The 20,243-nt window shown below is 38.2% G+C and overlaps 2 protein-coding genes across 2 annotated transcripts; one reads left to right on the top strand and one right to left on the bottom strand.

Annotated features, from left to right (window-relative positions):
• Positions 1-4,336: 4,336 nt before the first annotated feature.
• Positions 4,337-6,862, top strand: LOC144716455 (membrane lipoprotein lipid attachment site-like protein, putative (DUF1223)). The gene is made up of 3 exons (XM_078591561.1): positions 4,337-5,057; positions 6,205-6,386; positions 6,561-6,862. The coding sequence occupies exons 1-3, from the start codon at positions 4,437-4,439 to the stop codon at positions 6,736-6,738; spliced, it is 981 nt and encodes a 326-aa protein (XP_078447687.1). The 5' UTR covers positions 4,337-4,436; the 3' UTR covers positions 6,739-6,862.
• Positions 6,863-11,824: 4,962 nt separating this feature from the next.
• On the bottom strand, positions 11,825-15,082 carry LOC144716454 (uncharacterized). Its single transcript, XM_078591560.1, has 8 exons — positions 14,908-15,082; positions 14,667-14,831; positions 13,786-13,977; positions 13,469-13,550; positions 13,238-13,374; positions 13,027-13,108; positions 12,222-12,283; positions 11,825-12,112 (listed from the first exon to the last, which is right to left on the bottom strand). The coding sequence occupies exons 1-8, from the start codon at positions 14,965-14,967 to the stop codon at positions 11,981-11,983; spliced, it is 912 nt and encodes a 303-aa protein (XP_078447686.1). The 5' UTR covers positions 14,968-15,082; the 3' UTR covers positions 11,825-11,980.
• Between the last annotated feature and the right edge of the window lie 5,161 nt (positions 15,083-20,243).

Raw genomic sequence — 20,243 nt, 5'->3', positions numbered from 1 at the left:
AACGAGACGAGGCGCCTTACGCCAGGTGATAAGCCAAAAATAAGGGTGAATTTTGCAATTTTTAAACCCCTTGTCGTTGTTAATTTTAGCTTATACAATAAAATTTATAAAACCCTAACTTAAGATGTATAGTGATAAGTAAAGAGTATCGTCCAAGGGAAGCTAGTAAGTTAATTCAATTGAGGATACACTTGAATAATTTGATAGTAATTAGAGTTAACTTTATCTTCAATGAAGATCAAATCACCCTAATTAGATGAGAAATTTGAAAAGGCGGGTAGAAGAGATGGGATGAATAAATGAAATAGGGAGCTCTAAATTGGTTTCTTTGATCCAAAGAGAAGGGTCAAAGGGGTCAATTAGAGAGGTTGAGAGGAAAATTTTGAATTGGTTTGGTTGGTTTTGTAGGTTTGATAATTCAGAAATAACTACACTATTAGATAACAAAAAGGGAAATTTAATGTCCTAGAAATTGAAGTTTCTTTACAGTTTTTTAATGTGCACTTGGAATAGCTAGGTAAATCTCTCAATCTCAGTAATGGCTTGTACATTTCGCTCAAGCCTAGATTTAGAAGTTCAGACCATGATCAAGAAGAACAAAAAAGAAATTTAACTAAAACATCATCCCAAATACATTAAAAGTTCAAATATAGAGAAGAAAAAGGTATCAGATAGGTTGATCCAAGCTGGAGCTCCTCTCTGTCTTGCACTGTGATAGAGCACCGTCTAGAATGACCCCCCTCCTCTTGAAATTTGACTTTTATACTTAGGTTAAATGGTACAAATTACCATTTTACCCCCATTTAGTAATTAATTATTATCTATCAATGTAGGCTTGATCTGAATGATCCAACCATAAGATAGAAAGAGGGGATCAAGACGAGAAAATCCATAAAAAAATCATCTCAATCGGACTTCAGGATCAAAAGTGATTAATAAATGCAAATTGACCAATCATAGCCATTGGATCAATTTTCATTTATTTAATTTAAATTTTCTTTAACACACCATGATGTGTCGATCGCTGATTGGAAGGCCCATTTTGAATTTTGTTTTTTGGGTTTGATCTCCGAGCGCCACGTACCCCCTGGCGAAAAATAAAAACAAAGAGAAGAGGTGTAGAAAATGAGCGTGGTACGTTTTGCTATCTACTGAAGTGTGCATCTTGTGTAGCATGGGCGAATCAACAAATGCCATATCACCGCCCGTGCGCTTGCGTTGTATGCGCCGCACGGGCGGTGAACTTACCTCCCAATGGCCCCCCATCATCAAACGGCGTCGGATTCTCATCTGACGGCTGAGTCACGTCTACTCCCAAAAAACTCTTCTAAATTTGCATAGAAGCCCTTCATAAAGTTTGAAATTGCAGCCTAACGTCGCCCAAAAGTAATGGTGAATATGTTGTTCCGCCCTCTCTCTCCTCCTACATTGTCCTAAAATGGCACAATTACAATGACATTTTGTAGTTAAATCCCTGCCAATTTTACATAATTGTGTCTATGCCACTATCGAGAGCTGTTTTAAGGATATAATTGCAACTCGTAATTACAAAAAGGCCCTGGAAAAGTAAAAATGCTTTAAAAATCATTTTCTTAGAATAAATATATCCTTTTCCTCTTTAAAAATTCATTTCTCACTTAAATAAATCTCAAAAAATCCAATTAAATCTTAAATAAATTCTAGAAAATTCCAGAAAATTCTCAAAGATTCAGTATTTCATCCCCATAATAATTAAACTCGAAACTAAATTTTAAACCTGCAATTTTAATTTTAAAATAATTATTTGAAGCACAAATAAATCCCATAAAACTCATAAAATTAAGAGAAAATTAGGGAAAAATCAGAAATCACTAGGGAACATTAAATTTATGTAAATATATGATAACAGCCCCATATTAAGCTCTTTAAATGCATAAAATTGTGCTAATATCATGAAATAAAGACCGAATTTAGGGTGTTATCACCAGGGTAGTGTCGCCACTCCGCCTCAAGGCCGTCGCTCCACGCGCGCGCGCCTGACCCGCCGCTACACATGTGCCCCCAGGTTGGGCACTGCGCGCCCGCAGGAGTGACGATCACACATGCCACCCCAGCCTTGGCGATCACACACAACACCAACATCTGCATTGACACCGACGCGCGCGGTCTGCGCGGCGCCACCGCATTCTGTGTCTCAAGTTGGGCGCTGCGCACCGAGCACTACCCGCCCCCACGCTGCCTTGGTGCTCTCAGTGCGCCACATGTCTTAGTCTCATGGCGAGATGTCTCCCAGCCCCGGGTCCCAAAAATGGAATGTGCGCACTGCCCGTGCGGCCGCTGTGCAACACCTCGCACAACTTCGCGTGTTGCACCTGCGGCACGCTGCGCAGCTTGCACGTCCCACACCCGCACGAAGTGCTTTCCACTCCCGTGCTGCGCTTGGCGCTCGCGCGTAGCATTGGCGCCCGAGTGTGGCGCTTGGCTCTGGCACGCAGCACTTGGCGCGCGCCCGCTCATGCTTGTCGGTCCGTGCGCTCAGCACGCGCAGACCTCACCTGATCCGTTGCGCCTTAGGTGCGAACGGGCAGGCGCACCATCCGTAGTGTATCACCACGTGGGGGGGCGATGGCCTGAAATATCAGGTTTGGGCATCTCTACCCATAGATGACTCAGTCCTTAAATGTCGTGAGTCTACACACGAACATGCCCTCCCAATAAGCACGTAGGCCTCTGGACAAGGAATGTCGCCTAGTTAGGGGCCTAACAATAGGCCATTGCTGCAATGAATCATTGGTGATTTTTGGAATTGAATCTTTCTTCTCAAGAATTGACCACTGCTTCCTTTCTGCCGCCACCACCACTAAGAAGGGGCAGCCCATCTCATGTGTTGTCTCATTGTTGAGCACGTCCCATGCCTCACGTGTCATCCATGCATCCAAGCATCGCCCACGCCGCCGCCTAGCCTCTCGCATGGCCTCTGTGTGCCGTTGACTGCCTGAGTAGCCACCATGCGTCGTTGCCCACACGGGCAGCCCTCGTGCGCAACGCTCACCCACGTGGCCATTGCATGTGGTTGCTCGCCTACGCAGCCACTACGCACTGCAGCCCGCCTGCATGGTCACCGTGCGTTATTGCCCAGCCGTGTGTCCACCGCGTGGCTCCCGCCAAACGCTCTCCACATTTCCCATTTAGGTTTAGGGGCGGTGCCCCGAACTCCGCAAGGGGATGACTTCCCCCTTGAACCCCATCCAACGTGCTGTGCAATTGGATCAACGTTCGGCCTTGTCGACTCGCACGTCATCCGCTCCCCCCATCGAAAGTCTCCTCAACTTCCCGCATTGGCCTATCACGCTACGCCAGTGCTAAAGGTTCACTCTTCCCTCTTTGGTGATCCTTAGAATTTTTATTTAGCGCTCTCTCATGTGTTTTTCTGCCGCCGTCACAGTTAAAAGAACAGGTTAGTGAAATTTGTTCGCATTTTCTTGTAGTCAGCCATTTGGGATTTTAGATTCGGAGCTTTGTTTCACCGTGATGGTTGTAAGAAAGTCCTTCCTCCCTCAATAGAGGAAAGGGGCTGCTCCATCATTATTTACTCTTTCTTTAAGTATTTGAAATCAATCATGTTGATTTGTGGTCTGTTTATCTTTCCATAGGTGACCTTTAGTCTTCACTACCCTTGTTAGTCCTAGTCATTCCTGCATCACCCTTTTTCAAGTAGAGCTCCCTCCACAGTTCTCCCTCTCTTTCTATCTCTTTTAGGCTCTCTATGTCTCACTCTAGCTCTTACACTCACTTCATTTATTTTACATATTTATTTTTTTGATCAATTAAAACGAGAGAGAGAGAGAGAACAAGAGAGAAAGAGAACAAGAGAAAAAGAGAGAGAGAACAAGAGAGAAAGAGAGAGAGAGAGAGAGAGAGAGAGAGAGAGAGAGAGAGAGAGAGAGAGAGAGAGAGAGAGAGAGAGAGAGAGAGAGAGAGAGAGAGAGAGAGAGAGAACAAGAGGGAAAGAGAGAGAGAGAGAGAAAGAAAGAAAGAAAGAGAAAGAAAGAGCGAGAAAGTAGACAGGAGAGAAAAAGAAAGAGATTAGGGAGAGGGAGAAAGAAAGCTAGAGAGAGAGAGAGAGCGAAGAAGAGAGGATAATAGAGAGAGAGAGAGAGAAAGATGGAGCGAGAGAGTGAACAAGATAGAAAAGGAAAGAGAGAGAAAGAGAGAGGGAGAGAGAGAGAGAGAGAGAAAGATGGAGCGAGAGAGTGAACAAGATAGAAAAGGAAAGAGAGAGAAAGAGAGAGGGAGAGAGAGAGAGAGAGAAAGATGGAGCGAGAGAGTGAACAAGATAGAAAAGGAAAGAGAGAGAGGGAGAGAGGGAGAGAGGGAGAGAGGGAGAGAGAGAGAGAGAACGAAAGATAGAGAGAGATAGAGCGAGGAGAAGGCGAAGTCTAAAGGAAGCAAGATCGATGGACGTAGACGCGAAGCCTAAAGGAAGAAGGCGAACCCACCGGAGAACCGTGACCTCCGCCTCCGTCCTCTCTCCTCCACCCGCGACAAATCCTTCTCCTTTCGTCATCTTCTTCCTCTTTCTATCTCTCTCTATCTCTCTCCCTATCTCCCTCTTCGTCCCCATCTCTCTCTTTCTCAAGCTCTCTCTCCTCTCTTCTGCGCCCATGGCGCCCCGGTTCCTGGCCTGCTTCGGCCTGGGCCGGGCCTCGTCGGCCGAGCCAGCGGACGCGGGTCTGGGCCCGGTGGTGGTGGAGCTCTTCTCGTCGCAGGGCTGCGGCGCCTCGCCGGCGGCGGCGCTTGAGCTGTCGGATCTGGTGCGGGGGGGGCAGGAGGGGCTGCCCCCCGTCGTCCCGCTGTCGTTTCACGTGGACTACTGGGACTATCTCGGGTGGAAGGACCCCTTCGCCTGCACCGCCTGGTCCGTGCGGCACAAGGCCTACGCCGAGTCCCTCCAACTCGACCGCCTCTACACGCCCCACGCCGTCGTCCTCGGCCGCGCCCACGCCTCCGCCGCCGACCGGCCTGCCCTTCTCGCCGCCCTCCTCGCTGCCCCCCGCTTCCCCTCCCCCTCTCTCCGCGTAAACTCTCTCTCTCTCTCTCTCTCTCTCTCTCTCTCTCTCTCTCTCTCTCTCTCTCTCTCTCTCTCTCTCTCTCTCTGTCTTTGTGTGTGTGTGTCTCTCTCTCTGTCTTTGTGTGTCTGTCTCTCTCTCTGTCTTTGTGTGTGTGTGTCTCTCTCTCTGTCTTTGTGTGTGTGTGTCTCTCTCTCTCTGTCTTTGTGTGTGCGTCTCTCTCTATCTCTCTCCTTAACTCTCTCTCTCTCTATCTCTCTCACTCTTTATCTCTCTTTACCTCTCTCTCTGTGTCATTGTGTCTCTCTCTGTCTTTGTGCGTGTGTCTCTCTCTCTATCTGTCTCTGTGTCTCTCTCTATCTCTCTTCTTAACTCTCTCTCTCTCTATATCTCTTACTCTTTATCTCTCTTTATCTCTCGTTACCTCTCTCTATGTGTCTTTGTGTCTCTCTATGTCTTTGTGTGTGTGTCTCTCTATCTCTCTCTGTGTCTCTCTCTATCTCTCTCCTTAACTTTCTCTCTCTCTCTCTCTATCTCTCTCACTCTTTATCTCTCTTTACCTCTCTCTATCTATCTCTATATATCTCACTCTTTATCTCTCTTTACCTCTCTCTCTCTCTGTCTTTGTGTCTCTCTCTATGTCTGTGTGTGTGTGTCTCTATCTCTGTCACTCTTTATCTCTCGTTACCTCTCTCGATCTATCTCTATATCTCTCACTCTTTATCTCTCTTTACCTCTATCTATCCCCATATCTCCCACTCTTTATCTCTCTTTACCTCTCTATCTATCTCTATCTCTCTCACTCTTGCTCTTTCTTTACCTCTCCCTATATATCTCTATCTCTCTCACTCTCGATCTTTCTTTACCTCTCCCTATATATCTCTATCTCTCTCACTCTCGATCTTTCTTTACCTCTCTCTATATATCTCTATCTCTCCCACTCTTTATCTTTCTTTACCTATCTCTATATATCTCTATCTCTCTCACTCTTGATCTCTCTTTACCTCTGTCTATATATCTCTATCTCTCACTTCTTATCTCTATTTATCTATGTCTATATCTCTCTTTCTACTCTTTTATTTCTCTCTCTTTCAATCTCTATCTCATTCCCCTTAACTCTTTCTTCTCTCTCTCTTCACTCGTTGTTGGTTCACAGGCAAACTTTCAGAGGCCATCACCAGAGACGTTGCGCGTAGCATTAACGGGGCAGCTGGGGAGCAAGGTCGACGGCGACGGTGCTGATATCATGGTGGCTCTCTATGAGAGTGGGCTGGTCACAGACTGCACTAAGGGGGAGAACAAGGGGAAGCTCCTGGCCGAGGACTTTGTCGTCAGAAGGTACGGCTCTTTGCAGAGAATAAACACTCGCGGAAGCATATTTGGACGTGAACTAGAAGACAATACCAGAGATGTTGTGTCCAACACTCTTTACCTATATGTCTTGTGAATGGTGTTTTCACTAGTCTTTTATGATTGTTGAGTGGTGACGGTTGATGTAATCATCATGTGCAGGATGGAGAAGCTGTGCCACTTGAGAGACGTGGGCGCTAAGAAGAGGGTTGTGGGGACGGTGGTCTTTGCTCTTTGGGAATGCTTCAACAGTAGCAAATGTGGTGTTGTTGTTTTTGTGCAGGCCAGCTCTCTACACATCACCGGGGCACAGCGTATCCGTCTGCCCGATGTCCTGTGATTGGTGGCTTGCCTCTTCCAGTGATTCTTGTACCACTAGTGAGACTGAGATGTCCATCTGTACAGAGGACCGGACGGTCCCATTGCTGCCCCGATTTTTATCAAAGACCTAAACCTTCCCAAAAGTTCTGTCAAATCAGTCTGCATGGGTCTTGGGCAGGTTCAATCAGGTTGATTATCAAAGTCAAAATTTAAAAATGACATGGACTTTAGCATATCAAAGGCCTTGGGATAAGTCATTATTTTTATCTAATTTCAGGTAGAGAAAATCGCGTTGAACATGATTATCACACTGATTGCACTGAGCTACGGTGATTTCATTAAATTCTTCACTACTAAGCAACAAAGGCTGAAAATTTTAGCTCAAAATTTGTGCAACTTTCCAAATACGAGTGGCTCAAAAATAGATGGATTCTAGATGTAAGTAGATTTCACAAAATTTTACTATTCAAATATATTAAGACTCCCAAATATCCCTATACTATCATGATTAAGTTCAGCTTTCATAATCAAACAATAAAAGGCTAGAAACCTTTCAATCCAAATGTCTTCAAATTTGGATCCGTTATGTGCTTGTTTGCTTCACACTGCCTTCACAGTTCCTTGAAGGACATCAAGAATATGTCTCGGTCGCCTGATAAATATGCAGTATTATGAAAATAATAATTGATATCCAGAAAGTATATTAGCCTCAGCACTGATTGATTTTAGTTTCACTAGGGGCTGGTATAAGCAAAGGTGTGTGAACAGAAAACAAAAGTACATCTAAAAATTTGTTTCCTTTGTTAATTATGGAAGGTATGCACCAAAAAGAATGGCTTGTAGAGTAAGAGTGATTGATGAAAATCAAGGGCTATCTCACAAGATAATAACAGAAAATCCTGAACAGTTCTCAATCTCATAGATTTGATTAGAAACTGTGACAAAGTAAACCTTCCCAAATTTTTAATTTCATGAAACCTGAAATAACCTTGAGAACAAACTTTTCTCCGTAATGTATTTTGATCCTCCTATATATATTCTCTCAATCAAGCTATAGAAATTTTGTTTTGACCACCAAAAAATACACTTAAAAGAATAAATTTAGGCATCGATGTGTGAGAATGTAAAAGCCAGTAAATAAAGGATATACCCCCAAAAGTCCTAAGGTGTTAGGCATAGCTGAATGAGAACAAAATAAGCCCATACCTAGCCCTTTTCCTTTGGAGTTCACCCTAAATTTGTGAATTTGCAGTCTTGGTTTGGTCAGGTATGGCCTACTGCAGTTCAAAATGTCAAACCCTGTATGTACATGTTTGAATTATTTTACCCTTATCTTATTCAGAGGGCAAGAAAAAAAGATATAAAACTGGATAGATAGAAGGGTGCATAGATATAAAAAGAGATGGATGCAGCCCAATAATCTATAGCTGGTTCAGCCTGTGTTTGTTGGGCTAAAATATAAATTACCCACTTCGGGCACACTGTAAATTATAGTGGGGGCTGATAACTTTTAATGGATGGCCTATCTACCAAACTTTATTCTCAAAAGCTGGCATTGGGTATTTGTTCTCAAACGCAGGGCATTTCATATGTAAGTAGGATTTATATAGAGCCAAAAAGTATTTTCATACTTCTGTTTAGGGTTTAAGGTCCCATCAGATTGACTATCCTCAATATCATTTCTTTGGGGATCAAATTGGCTCATTGGTATGATCATGATCCAGCTCATCTGATCAATTGAGTGATTTCTCAGATCAACTTCCTTGATCAATGAATTACTTGGCTTCGATGATGAAAGATGATCCTATTGAATCATGAAGGGCTGGATCTCAATCATTATTAGACTATACTGTATCATGATTGGATCACATAACACTAATTATGATCAAACAGACTAATGAATTCATATACAGACACATGTTTCCCAACTTTTTATATGCCCATTTCTAGATTCCAACTAAATCAAATAGTGAAAAAATAATGCTGATTTGACATGCTCTTTTACATTTTTTAAATGGTGAGATCCAAAAAATATCTTGGATGAAAGATCATACGAAATGATAGACAATTGACAAAGATATTTCTACATGAACCAAGTGCTTTGTCATTTCCGACAATCATATAATATTGGGAGTAAGATTTGTTCAAAAAATCCACCACGAGGAAGAAACAAAGTGTATTTATTTTCTGACGACCAGGTTACTCATGAATCCTGATTAATGATAATTTTAAAATAATTATATCTAGTGATCAACTCATGCAAGCAAACCCAGATTCTAAGCTCATAGGGGTACGTTGCCCATGACACAACAATGAATATAATAACAAGCTAAATATTAAATTAATATCATGAATTTTTTTATATTTTGCATAAAAATATTTATATATGTGTGTGTTATTCAAGCTTAAAATGATTTAATATGTTTTCATAATGACATTCTGGTTAGCATAGATTTTTTGGTAGTATAGAATTTTTCAACTTCATAATCGCCAAGAAAATAATTTTTCAAGTTAGAATATATATTTAGAATTTCCTGACAATAAATTCAAAGCGATATTAAATTTTCTGAATTATCATATCTTTTATGTTTTAATTAATTTTATTATATTTTATGGGAATGATTAAAGGGTTTGTTTGATTTAATCGATTCACGACCATTTGAAGATTCTGACATTGTAGCTTCATAAATTGTAATGCCATATCATTAACTACGACGTCATTAATTTCTTAATGCACAATAGAAGTGGACAAATATAAAACAAGATTTTTTTAAGTTTCTATAAACGTGATTTTGAAGACTGAGATGGAAGGACACATGTCAGCAAGATACAAGTGGTGATCTAACTATAATGAATTCTCTTTAAGTGAAAAATATTCACATGAATACATGCCATCACTTTTGCTGAACGGATAAAATGAGTTGACATGCTGTGTAGTAATGCGTCATCACATAACCTTTTGAACAAGCTTTAATTTTTTTTTTTGCTCAAGGACATGTGGCACTTTCTGAGTCTTTGAGCAAAATAATTTGAAAATATGAATCAATCATCGCCAAGGAATATTTGGAAAAATGAAGGACCCAAAACACTAAACTGATGTGTCAGCACTACTAATGAGGAGAGAGAATTTTTACACCGAAATGATGTCCAAGATTCCTTGAAATTTGAACATTTATATCTGATGATTCAATAGGATGGTCGAGCTGAAATTTTAGGGCTGCTTGGCCTTTCCATTCTCGATAAGTTCATGCCCATTGATATATAAGTTGAATGCCCATTGATATATAAATTTAAGCTTTGAACTTGGTTCCTACATGTTTATAGAATTCAAAAGATAATAAGTCGAGAGATCCATTATGACTGTTCTTGGTGTCTTGGGTATCGAAAAGTAACAGAGAATGTGAGCTCACCTGCATCTAAAAACTTCCATGGTCGTGGTGTGATATAAGTACCTAGATTTAGTCTCCTTGTCTTTCATTTTTTCATCCTTATCATCACTATTTAGGTCAGATCCATCTCTCACTTTAATAAAATAACTTCACAGCATATTCATCAGCTCTAAACCCCTCCATATCACCTCGCTTCATCATCCTACCATATCACTAAAATTGCATGAATATTCTGATCCATTTATAAGTACATAATTATCCATATCTCTGTATCACCTTTCTCATTTTATCCTCATTCCTTTACTCTACCCTCCTTGTCTTCTTTCCCATTCCCTCTGTACATGACTATCTTCTACCTTTTATATCTTTGATTGTCCTTAATACCTCTGAAAAATTATTTATCATTTCCCTCATCTTGCTATCTTGTATTTTATAAGTATCACATCTTACATCCTGAGTCACCATTTGATGAGTATTACATTTCTAATCCTTACTCATCACTAGCCAGCTACATTTCAGCAAGTAACAGTATTATAAGTATTATTGATTAGCTATGTTTCAATGAGATAATGAACACCCTTATTTTGAGTATCAAAAACCTCATATATATCCTAAAGGACACAAATAAGACTCTCGGTACATTTCATGTACTACTGGATCGATAAGGGTTGGGTTTGTAGAATCATTGGAGGACAAGAGTATCCACCTTGAGGCTTTATTAGGCAATATCTTAAATTTATATTTTAAAATATCTAGAAAGATATTATTTTTCTCTTACTAATTTTTTAATCTTTATTTGTTCTCTAATCCTACCAATGGCAAAGAAAATTAATATATGAGCAAGCAAAAGACTCAAAACTTTCTTGTGATCTGTTTTGTGTTTCTACAAATTTATTGTTGAAATTTTGAAGAAAGATGATGATAAGGGCTTTACAAAGACATATAGGAGAACGAATAAGAGAAGATGGACCACAGGTGCAGTCCAATAAAGACATGTGTGGAGGTCAGAATAAAAGAGTGGGAGTCAAGAACAATAAATAAGGACCCACGTTGAGATTGGGAGGCAGTTTTTGGAAAATTCAGAAAGCTTTGGCGAGAAGGCTGGCGGGAGATCCTCCTGGCCAGAGGAGCAAGAACCGATTCGGTCTTCTTCTGGGTTCCTAGTTCTTGTTTTATTCCCTTTCTTTCAATCCACCTCCGTTCAAGACTTTTCCCCTCTTTCTTCAATCATTGTTACAATTGATCCACAAGGATTGTGTTTGCTAATGTTGTTTACCAAATAATTATTGTTTACCAAAGGATTGTCTACAAAATTCAATGCATCATGATGCTTGGTCCAACCTTCTCTCAACAAGAAGAACAAGATGAACCTTACTCACAATCGAGCAGAGGTCAGGCTAGTATCAAATTTTTTTAGAGATTCAATGCCTCGTCAACCAGAACTCCAGCCAAACCAAAGCATGTTATGTCAACGGAGGAAAATACTATCTCTAAATATTTCTGCGTCAATGTAAGAAACTTTATTCACTCTGTGAGCACAGATGTTGATCCAAGCATAATCCGCAGATCAAGTTATTTCTTACATAGCTCCACGTGCCATGTTGTTCTTAGAATGAGGACCAATAAAACCCCCTCATCGACATTGGCTTCCACTGAGTTATTTTTTCACAAGTTTTTTCCCCTGGAAAAAACGTCCTAGGGAAAACAAAGCCACAATTCAGAAGAGTTTGCTTTATTTCATCGAGTTAAACAAACAGTGTAAAATTTCCTTGACGATATACCTCAAGAAAAAAAACAAATAAACGGGATGTGAGAGGGATACTGCCTTCACTGATGAAGGCACTAGCCAAGCTTTTGCAAATCCATTCTCTTTCAAAGATCTTCCCTCCTCTCAATTCCCAGTTGGTCATCATTGGAGAAAGTTGGCCCATCTGCATCAGCCTCTTTCATCACCGTAGTATCTTCTGAGTCAAATTGACCACCAGAGATCAAAGTAGACAAGTCCTGCAAAACAATTTGCAGCTTAATCATGATAATCAGAACTCATATTATCACCTCTACGGAAAATCATGAAGAAAAATCAAGTTTCTCCAAATATACAATTCGACTTAACTGGATGGGCTGCCCAGGCACTGTTGTCAGTTTCTGTGGCATGAGAAGAGCCTTCTTCATCATCTGTGACGCATCTCCAATAATACACATATCAAAATAATGTTGAGAGTACTTAATCGAGACCTTAGTAGATATTCGGCCCTATCAGAAAAGGAAAGAGAGAATGATAGAAGAAAAAGACAACAATAGTGACAGGCCCAGATCGGCACCTGTACCCCCTCTGATAGGATGTCCCCACAACTTTCTTGACTGGCCTTCTTAGGGGAGGGCTACACATGTTTAAAGGAAAACAACTCCAAAGGGAACTTATATGATCCTATACCCTCATGGACATCTCAGGCGCTTTAGCCCCTTTGGAACATTTTAGTGATTCAGTGTCTTAGGTTAGGTTGCCCCTTCCTCTTTAAGTACCTGTAGCCCTCCCATTAGGAGGGCAGTCAAGAATCAAGGTAAGATCACCATTTTGTTGATTGTCATCCCCTCGACTGTCCAGCGGTTCCCTGGTTCCAGTGATTGCTTCACCAGATATTCTGCTAGTTCCCACCAATATGATCCTATCCCCTCTCCATCAGTGCTCTTCTATTCTTCGACGATCCACCTTCCCCCGATCATCAACCATTCACTAAGTCTTCAGGAGGCTCGTCTGTTTGACCTCTCCTTTTCCCCCTTCCCAATACAAACCTAAATCAAGCTTTGTATAAAAACCCCCGACAGTTGTCGGGGATACTACCAGGATTATATCAATCAAAGGTACCAGCATGAAGGGTAGTCCTTTTTCTGGGTGATGGTCACAGGATGTAACTCACAGAATTTGTATGGACTACGGAGAGCAGCTTCCAGCATCACTTTGAAATCTGATGCGGCCGAAACCAGCGGCTCAGTTTTGTCCTGTACACAGACAAAGAAAAACAGTTTTAGGCCAGACGAGGAGACCTGTTAATGATAAGTTACTGTTAAAGATATCTTTAAAAGATTATGGAACGATAATGTTCCAATCATAGAAAGACTTAATCATACATGGTTTGACAGATCCATCTTTTCCATTCCGAAGAGAGTTGTGCTGAAAATATCAGTTGGGTCTGCATCTGGTGGTGAAAATTCCTTGGACTCTGCCATGTCACTGGGATCAAGCGACAATTTGAAGGCTGAATCTTCTGAAAAATAAAATAAAAACTTTAAAGATAGCAATGAGAATCGGCCATTCCAGAAGAGTACGTAAAAAAGGTCATAATTAAATTAGATAAGCACCTACGACTAAACCACAAGTGCTGTCATGAATGAATTCTTCAGAACCTATGATGTGTGGGAGCGGGCCACGGACTGCCCAGGGCTACAAGAGAGATTAGTTACATTAAATCAAATTTTCCTAAAGCAGGGATCACGGGGATAATTTCACTTCAAAAATATCGGTTGAAATTATTTTTAAAAATACAAGAGAGATTAGTTACATTAAACCAAAATAAAAATAATTTTTTATCTTGAAGTAGAAACAACAGTAAATGTAAAAACATGCAAATGAAATTCTCTGGCACATTATGGAAAGAGAAGGAGAAAAGGAAAATTACATTGAAAATCGACTTTCCAGTGTATTTTTTTTCTGCGTTCCTATGATGATCATGGAAGGAAGCCAAGCCACTAGTAAGGGCATCTTTGTACCGTGGTAATATGTCAATTTCAAAGTTCTGGGCAGGAATATTTCCAGAAGCTGAAGTTTTAGAAGAGTCCCAAGTACGGAAATTTATTTCTTCCCTGATTATCTGCAGGGAAAAATGATACGCTTGAATCAATGAGGTACATGGAACGCTAAATCATAGGAGAGATAATAAACTTTATAACAAGAACAGTAAGAGAGCAACAAAGTTTGAGAGAAAAAGAGCCCTCAATTCATGATGAACAAAACTAAGACCATGAAAAGTAGCATGATGTTGAATTTAAATAACGTTCTGTTGATTTTGTAGTCTTCGTATTCTATGGAGGCAGAATCAACGTAAAACGCATTTTTTATCAATATACTGTACTCACCATGTGAATATTACTAAATCTTTCATCTTGAATGTTTTTTTCCTCTTCAATGAACTGAATGAGGAGAAAGCAGACGACTCTGTTTTGAGATGCTAACTCATGAAATAAACTAATAAAAACGCTTGATGAGAAAGTACTTCGGTCTTTAGGAAGCATCATGACCATCCATCAAAATGGGTTTCAATTCATGCAAAGAACTGGTCCATTTTCAAATTTCTTTATTAGATAAATACTGAGTCGTCTGATGGGTTCACTACAAGCTAGAATTGGAGATTTCCTAATAGATTGCGCAAACCTTGCGTCAAGAAAAAATGATTGAAAAAAAATTCGATGTATAGTTAGGAAACGACCTCAACAGAATCAAAATAGGCGAATGATAAACAGAAACGATAGTCAAAATATAAAAGAAGGGTTGAAAACTCGCATTTTCAACAGATTGAGACTCGTTGAGCCGGCCGAGAGCTCCTACGGCGCCCATTAGATCACGCTCAGCAGCCCCCGCAAGATCTTCCAGATCACGCACCTCTTTCGTCACCTCCTTCGCCCTGCTCTCCAGCCTCTGGGCGACCTCTTCCAACTTCCTCAAGATCTTCGAGATTTCAAAAAGCAAACAAAAGTTTACCGCCAATTCAGCAGAAATGTTGATTTTTTTTTAGAAAGATCACCTCTTTCTGCATTGCCAAGCGACCCCGAATCGTTTCTGCCGCCGGAAAGAATGATTCCATTGCTCACGACGTCCTCTTCTTCTTCCAGAGGTATGACTTACACCATTTCACATAAATGGGCTACAAATTGAATTAAACTATCGGAAGCTCTAGTCATGATGGTTCAAGAAGTCCATCAACTATCTACACATCATGATGAACTTTATGTTTATACTTATAGAGCCAGCCAAGAATCTTTCTGCCCAGAAAGTGTATGAACCCATTTCACATCAAGCCAAAAACTTTTGAGTCCTGATTTATATTTGTGTTGCTCTGGCAAAAAATTGGAACTACTTCCTTGTAAGAAGACAATTATAGCCACATAAATGAATTTATCTGGAGGATAGATCTGATTATAATTAATATAATTTGTATTTTTATCATGACAAGTGATTCAGATCAATATGATGCAATTCCACATCAGGAAACTTATTTTTATGACTACCATGCTCAGTGATATAATAATCCTGCTAATTTTTTTGACAACCACCCAATCTTTCAAGGCTCCAATCAAGCTGAAAATAATTGTATGCAGTTTAAATCCCTCTTCTTCAAAGGTATTCTGCATAACACAAAACTATTAGCCGACTAATAGGTATTTTAACCCTAGAAGTCACAAGTTTTCCTCCAATTCTGGTATCCATTGCACTAAGTATTTTATCACTTTTAAGGGATTTAAGAAGCATACAATTCTAAATATTTAGATATTTTAGGCTGGAATTAGATAAGTGTATTCATGAGTGAAAAAACAAGGGAATATTTATGGAAAATAAACTATTGGCAGACAGTCAACCTTAAGTATAGGATCTCCTGGTTTGTAGCATTAGGAATCTCATTTGGTAGAATATTTTGATTATCAAAATAAGCACAAATTACTTAGTATTTAAGTAGAATATTTTGATTCCTTTGGCCCCTTAAGATTCAATTTCACTAATCATTTTCTTTGATATATTGTTTCATGAGGTGCATGCTTCTGGCAGTTGTTATGTGAATTAGGGTATTGCATCACGTTATTCTATTAAGTGTTCAAATCCATTCTATATCGTGAATTTTATGAAGTTTGGTGAAACCTACAAAGAATTTGATCCCTTTGACCCTGTAGGATTGAATTTCATTCATCATTATATCTGATACTTTTTTCATAAGGCGCATACTTCTGGCAGCTCCTATGTGAATGAGGGTATTGCATCATGTTTTTCTCTTCATTATTCAAATCCATTAAATCTTGTAAATTTTAAAAAGTTTGATGAAAACTACAAAGAAGTTAATCACTATCTTTTATTTTAAAAATTTTGAAATATGGATACTGAAATTTGAGGGCTATAATTTCAGATTTTTATGTCAAATGTATTTATTTCATTTCAGTAAATTTATTCTAATAAAATTAAATTTTAAAAATGGTAAAATTTTAAAGTATATTTATTTTTATTAAATATTATTTGTATTTAGTTTTAAATTCTATTTATGTTATAAACAAATTCATTATGCGCAAGTTTTTTGTTATGAATGGATCATAAAGTCACAATGTAATGACACAGGAATAATCCACAAATCTGATACTCACTCTGCACTATACTTCATGCCCTGTGTGATATACATTCAGGCTCCAAATATTATTATTATTATAGAGTCAGATGATTAGTTTAACTTCTCCATATTTTTTATACTTGTATGATCTTTTGACTTGATGCTACAAATGTATTTATAAAATCTTCCTTAATCATTTATATTTATATAATTGGAATCATTTTTAGGTGGCATAATTTTCCATTAATGAAAAGGATTTTTAGTTGATGGTGTGTGAATGTCTCATAGTAAAATTCAACAATAAACCGAGCCATAAGAAAATTTTGAGTTATTGTACTTTCCTTGAATTCATGTCTTTCTATTAAAAGGATGTTAAATTAATTTGAGTAATTTTTTCTTCCCAAATAAGATTGGATTGAAACATTTAAGTTTCAAGTTTCTAGTCATGTATGACTTCTCATACAAATATATCTTATACATTATTTTAAATAATTTTTATTTGACTAGATAAATAAAAATACATAAATTTTGGGGTACCCTAATCTTGATTTGAGTTTTTTGTATAATAAAAACCAAAACCTTTATATTAGAAGGGCTCAAAGAAATCTTCAGGAATTATATAAAAATTAAAATATGTTATAAATATTTACTATCTATATTTGAATTTTCAGAAATCAAATTCATCCAACTCTCCACTCTGGCCTTAGGTTCTCATATAATATCCAACCTAATATCAATAGTTTCTATTAGCTGTGAGTTCTACCAGTGGGTATTTTTTATTTTGAATTATATTTAATTATATATTGCATTTATGAGTCTCTATTTGTCATGAATTATACTCATCTATCCATTAAACAACATATCATCTTCCTCTCAATGTTTAAATTTAATCACAATGATCAATTTAAGCATGATCTTTAAGAATATTATATTTTTTATACAAAATTATATTATCCATAAAATTTTGAATGAAATATCAAGGTTAAATAGAAAATTCAAATTTTTAAATTCCAATTTTTATAGTTGAATTGACTTTTAAGCTAATATAGTTGATAACACCCTAAATTTGGTCTTTATTTCATGCTATTAGCACAATTTTATGCAGTTAAAGACTTTAAAATGGGTTTGTTATCATCGATTTACATGAAAATACGTTTTTCAAGTGATTTCTGATTTTTCCCTAATTTTATGTTAATTCTATGAATTTTAAGGGATTTATTTAAGCTTGAAACAATTATTTTTGAATGAAAATGGCAAGTTTAATATTTAATTTCGAGATTTATCAGTACGCGGATGAATCAGAAAATATTCTAGAATTTTCTAGGAGTTTTAAGGATTTTTTAGGATTTTTCTGAGATTTATTTGAAGAAGAAATGCATTTTTTCTAAGAAAAAAAGATATATTCATAAGAAAAAAAAGGGTATTAACATTATTTTTGAACTTTGAAGGGCCTTTTTGTATAGTTTCGTTGCAATGATACCCTCAAAACAGCTCTCGGTCAGGGTTGCAGGCTTAAAGATGTGATTTAAAATGTTTTAGGGTTTTACTGCAATTCATTTATATATTTTTTTAATGTTTTAGGAAAAAATCGGAGGAGAAAGAATACGCAAGGGGTATATACATAATTATTTTTGGGTGGCATCGGGTGGAAAATTTTTGTTTCCCAAAGGACTTATATGTAAATGTCAGGACGACATCTGGGGGCGACGACGTGGCCTCATCACAGCCATCGGATGAGAATCCGACGGCGGGCAATGATGGAGGCCACTATGCGGTAAGATTGCCGCCCATGCGACGCATGCTAAGCGCACGCACGGGCGGTGACGTGGCCTATTTTCATTCGATGAAGACAACTACAGACACACACATATGTGCGTATCAAAACTGATGCAATTCCCGACTTTTGAATTGTTTTTTGGTTTTATTTTCGCCAAGAGGGTACGTGGCGCAACGGGAAGAAGCCCGCTTGGAGAAGTTGAAAAGTCGCGGCCCAATAAGAAGGCGACACATCAGCACGAAAATTAAAAAGTAATTTAAAATTAAATGGGTTTAAATCCAATGGTTAATATTGGTTTAAATTCATTTATTCATAACTTTTGATCTAGAAGTCCGATTGAGGTGATTTTTTATGGATTGTCTCGAATTGATCCCCTCTTTCTATCTGTATTGTATCATTGAGATCCTACATTGATAGATATAAATTAATTACTAATTAGGGGTAAAATGGTAATTTTTCCATTTTACCTAGGCATAAAACCTGAATTTCGAGAGGAGAGGGTCAGTCTTGATGGTTCTCTATCCCAGCTGCAAGACAGAGAGGAGCCCCAGCCTGGATCAACCTGTTTGGTACATTTAACTTCATTGTATTTGAATTTTGGTGCATTCTGAATGAAATTAGTTCAATTTCTTGATTGTTCTTCTTGATTCTGGTCTGAAATTCTAACTCGCTTGGCTTGAGCGGCATGTACAAGCCCTGATTAGGATTGAGAGGAGAAATTGAGAGATTTAACTAGGTATTCAACTGCATTCACAAAGAGAACTCTAAAAAAATTTAAATTCTAGGATATTAAAATTTTCTTTTTATTTATTTATTATCTAATAATGTAGTTAGTCTGAATTATCAAATCTATAAAAACAAACCAACCAAATCAAAACTCTCTTCTTGATCCCTCTAAAGTGAATTCCTTGATCATCTCATTTGGATCAATTAATTCAACTTAGAGTTCCCTAATTTCTTCTACTCTTCTCATCTCTCCTACCTCCCTCTCTAAATTACCTTTCTAATTAGGTTAATTTAATCTTCATTGAAGATCAAGTTGGTCCTAACTAAAAAAAAATCATCGAATTGAACTCCTTCCTATCCTCCCTTGGACGATACCTCTACTCATCATTGTGCATCTTAAGTGAGATTTTATAAATTTTATTGTATAAGCTAAAATTGACGACGACAAGGGTTTAAAATTGCATAAATTTTACCCCTATTTTTGGCTTATCAATGGTAAATTCAATATTTTAAGTCCCAAATTTTACAGTTAAATTAACTTCAAAGGGAATATCCTTGGGGCACATGTTAAAAACCTAAGCCTAATTTTAAAACTTTTAAAAACATGATTTTTTATTCGAAATGATAACATATTCATATAGGGTTCTAGGCTCATGATTGAAATGAAAATTTAATGACTTGCACAGCATAACACATTTATTGAATCACTATAGACCCGAAAACATAATGCTTGAATTCCCTTCATATGGGTTGGATTCATGATTTCATGGTTCATCAAGTGAGACATGCTGAGATGTTCATATGTCCAGCCTCTAGATGTTTCCACGCGATCTTCAGCACAGCAAATCTTATCATTTATCTTGATGAGCTCTATTATTGATCTACGATCATCATTTTGTCGCTCTGTCTCACGGAGAGTGGAGGGGAACTAACAAGATAAGATTTTGTTCTTGGGTGAAATTTTTTTAGGTGTTTTATCCTATTTTTATTTAACTAGATCTCTCTAGATAAACCTTAAGTTTTTGGTATATCTTATAACATCCAAAAGACCATGTGTGTTCAACCCTCGAGGGCCATGTATTATCCTACTTAATGAGTAAAATGTCCAAATTACCTTTATTGGCCAGCCTTATTATTCAGCGATTAATTTAACCGAACTGACAAGTTGACTTTCCAGTCCATGGGGTGCTAAGATACATCTCTAGCTATTGAAGATACAAATGAGTATATACAATCTCATGGAACCTTATTCCATTTGTTTATCATA

The sequence above is a fragment of the Wolffia australiana genome, chromosome 2, assembly GCF_029677425.1.
Source record: "Wolffia australiana isolate 7733 chromosome 2, ASM2967742v1".
NCBI classification, from domain to species: Eukaryota; Viridiplantae; Streptophyta; class Magnoliopsida; order Alismatales; family Araceae; genus Wolffia; species Wolffia australiana.
Note: the sequence above shows the minus strand (reverse complement) of the source record. Positions and strands in the feature narration are given on the sequence as shown.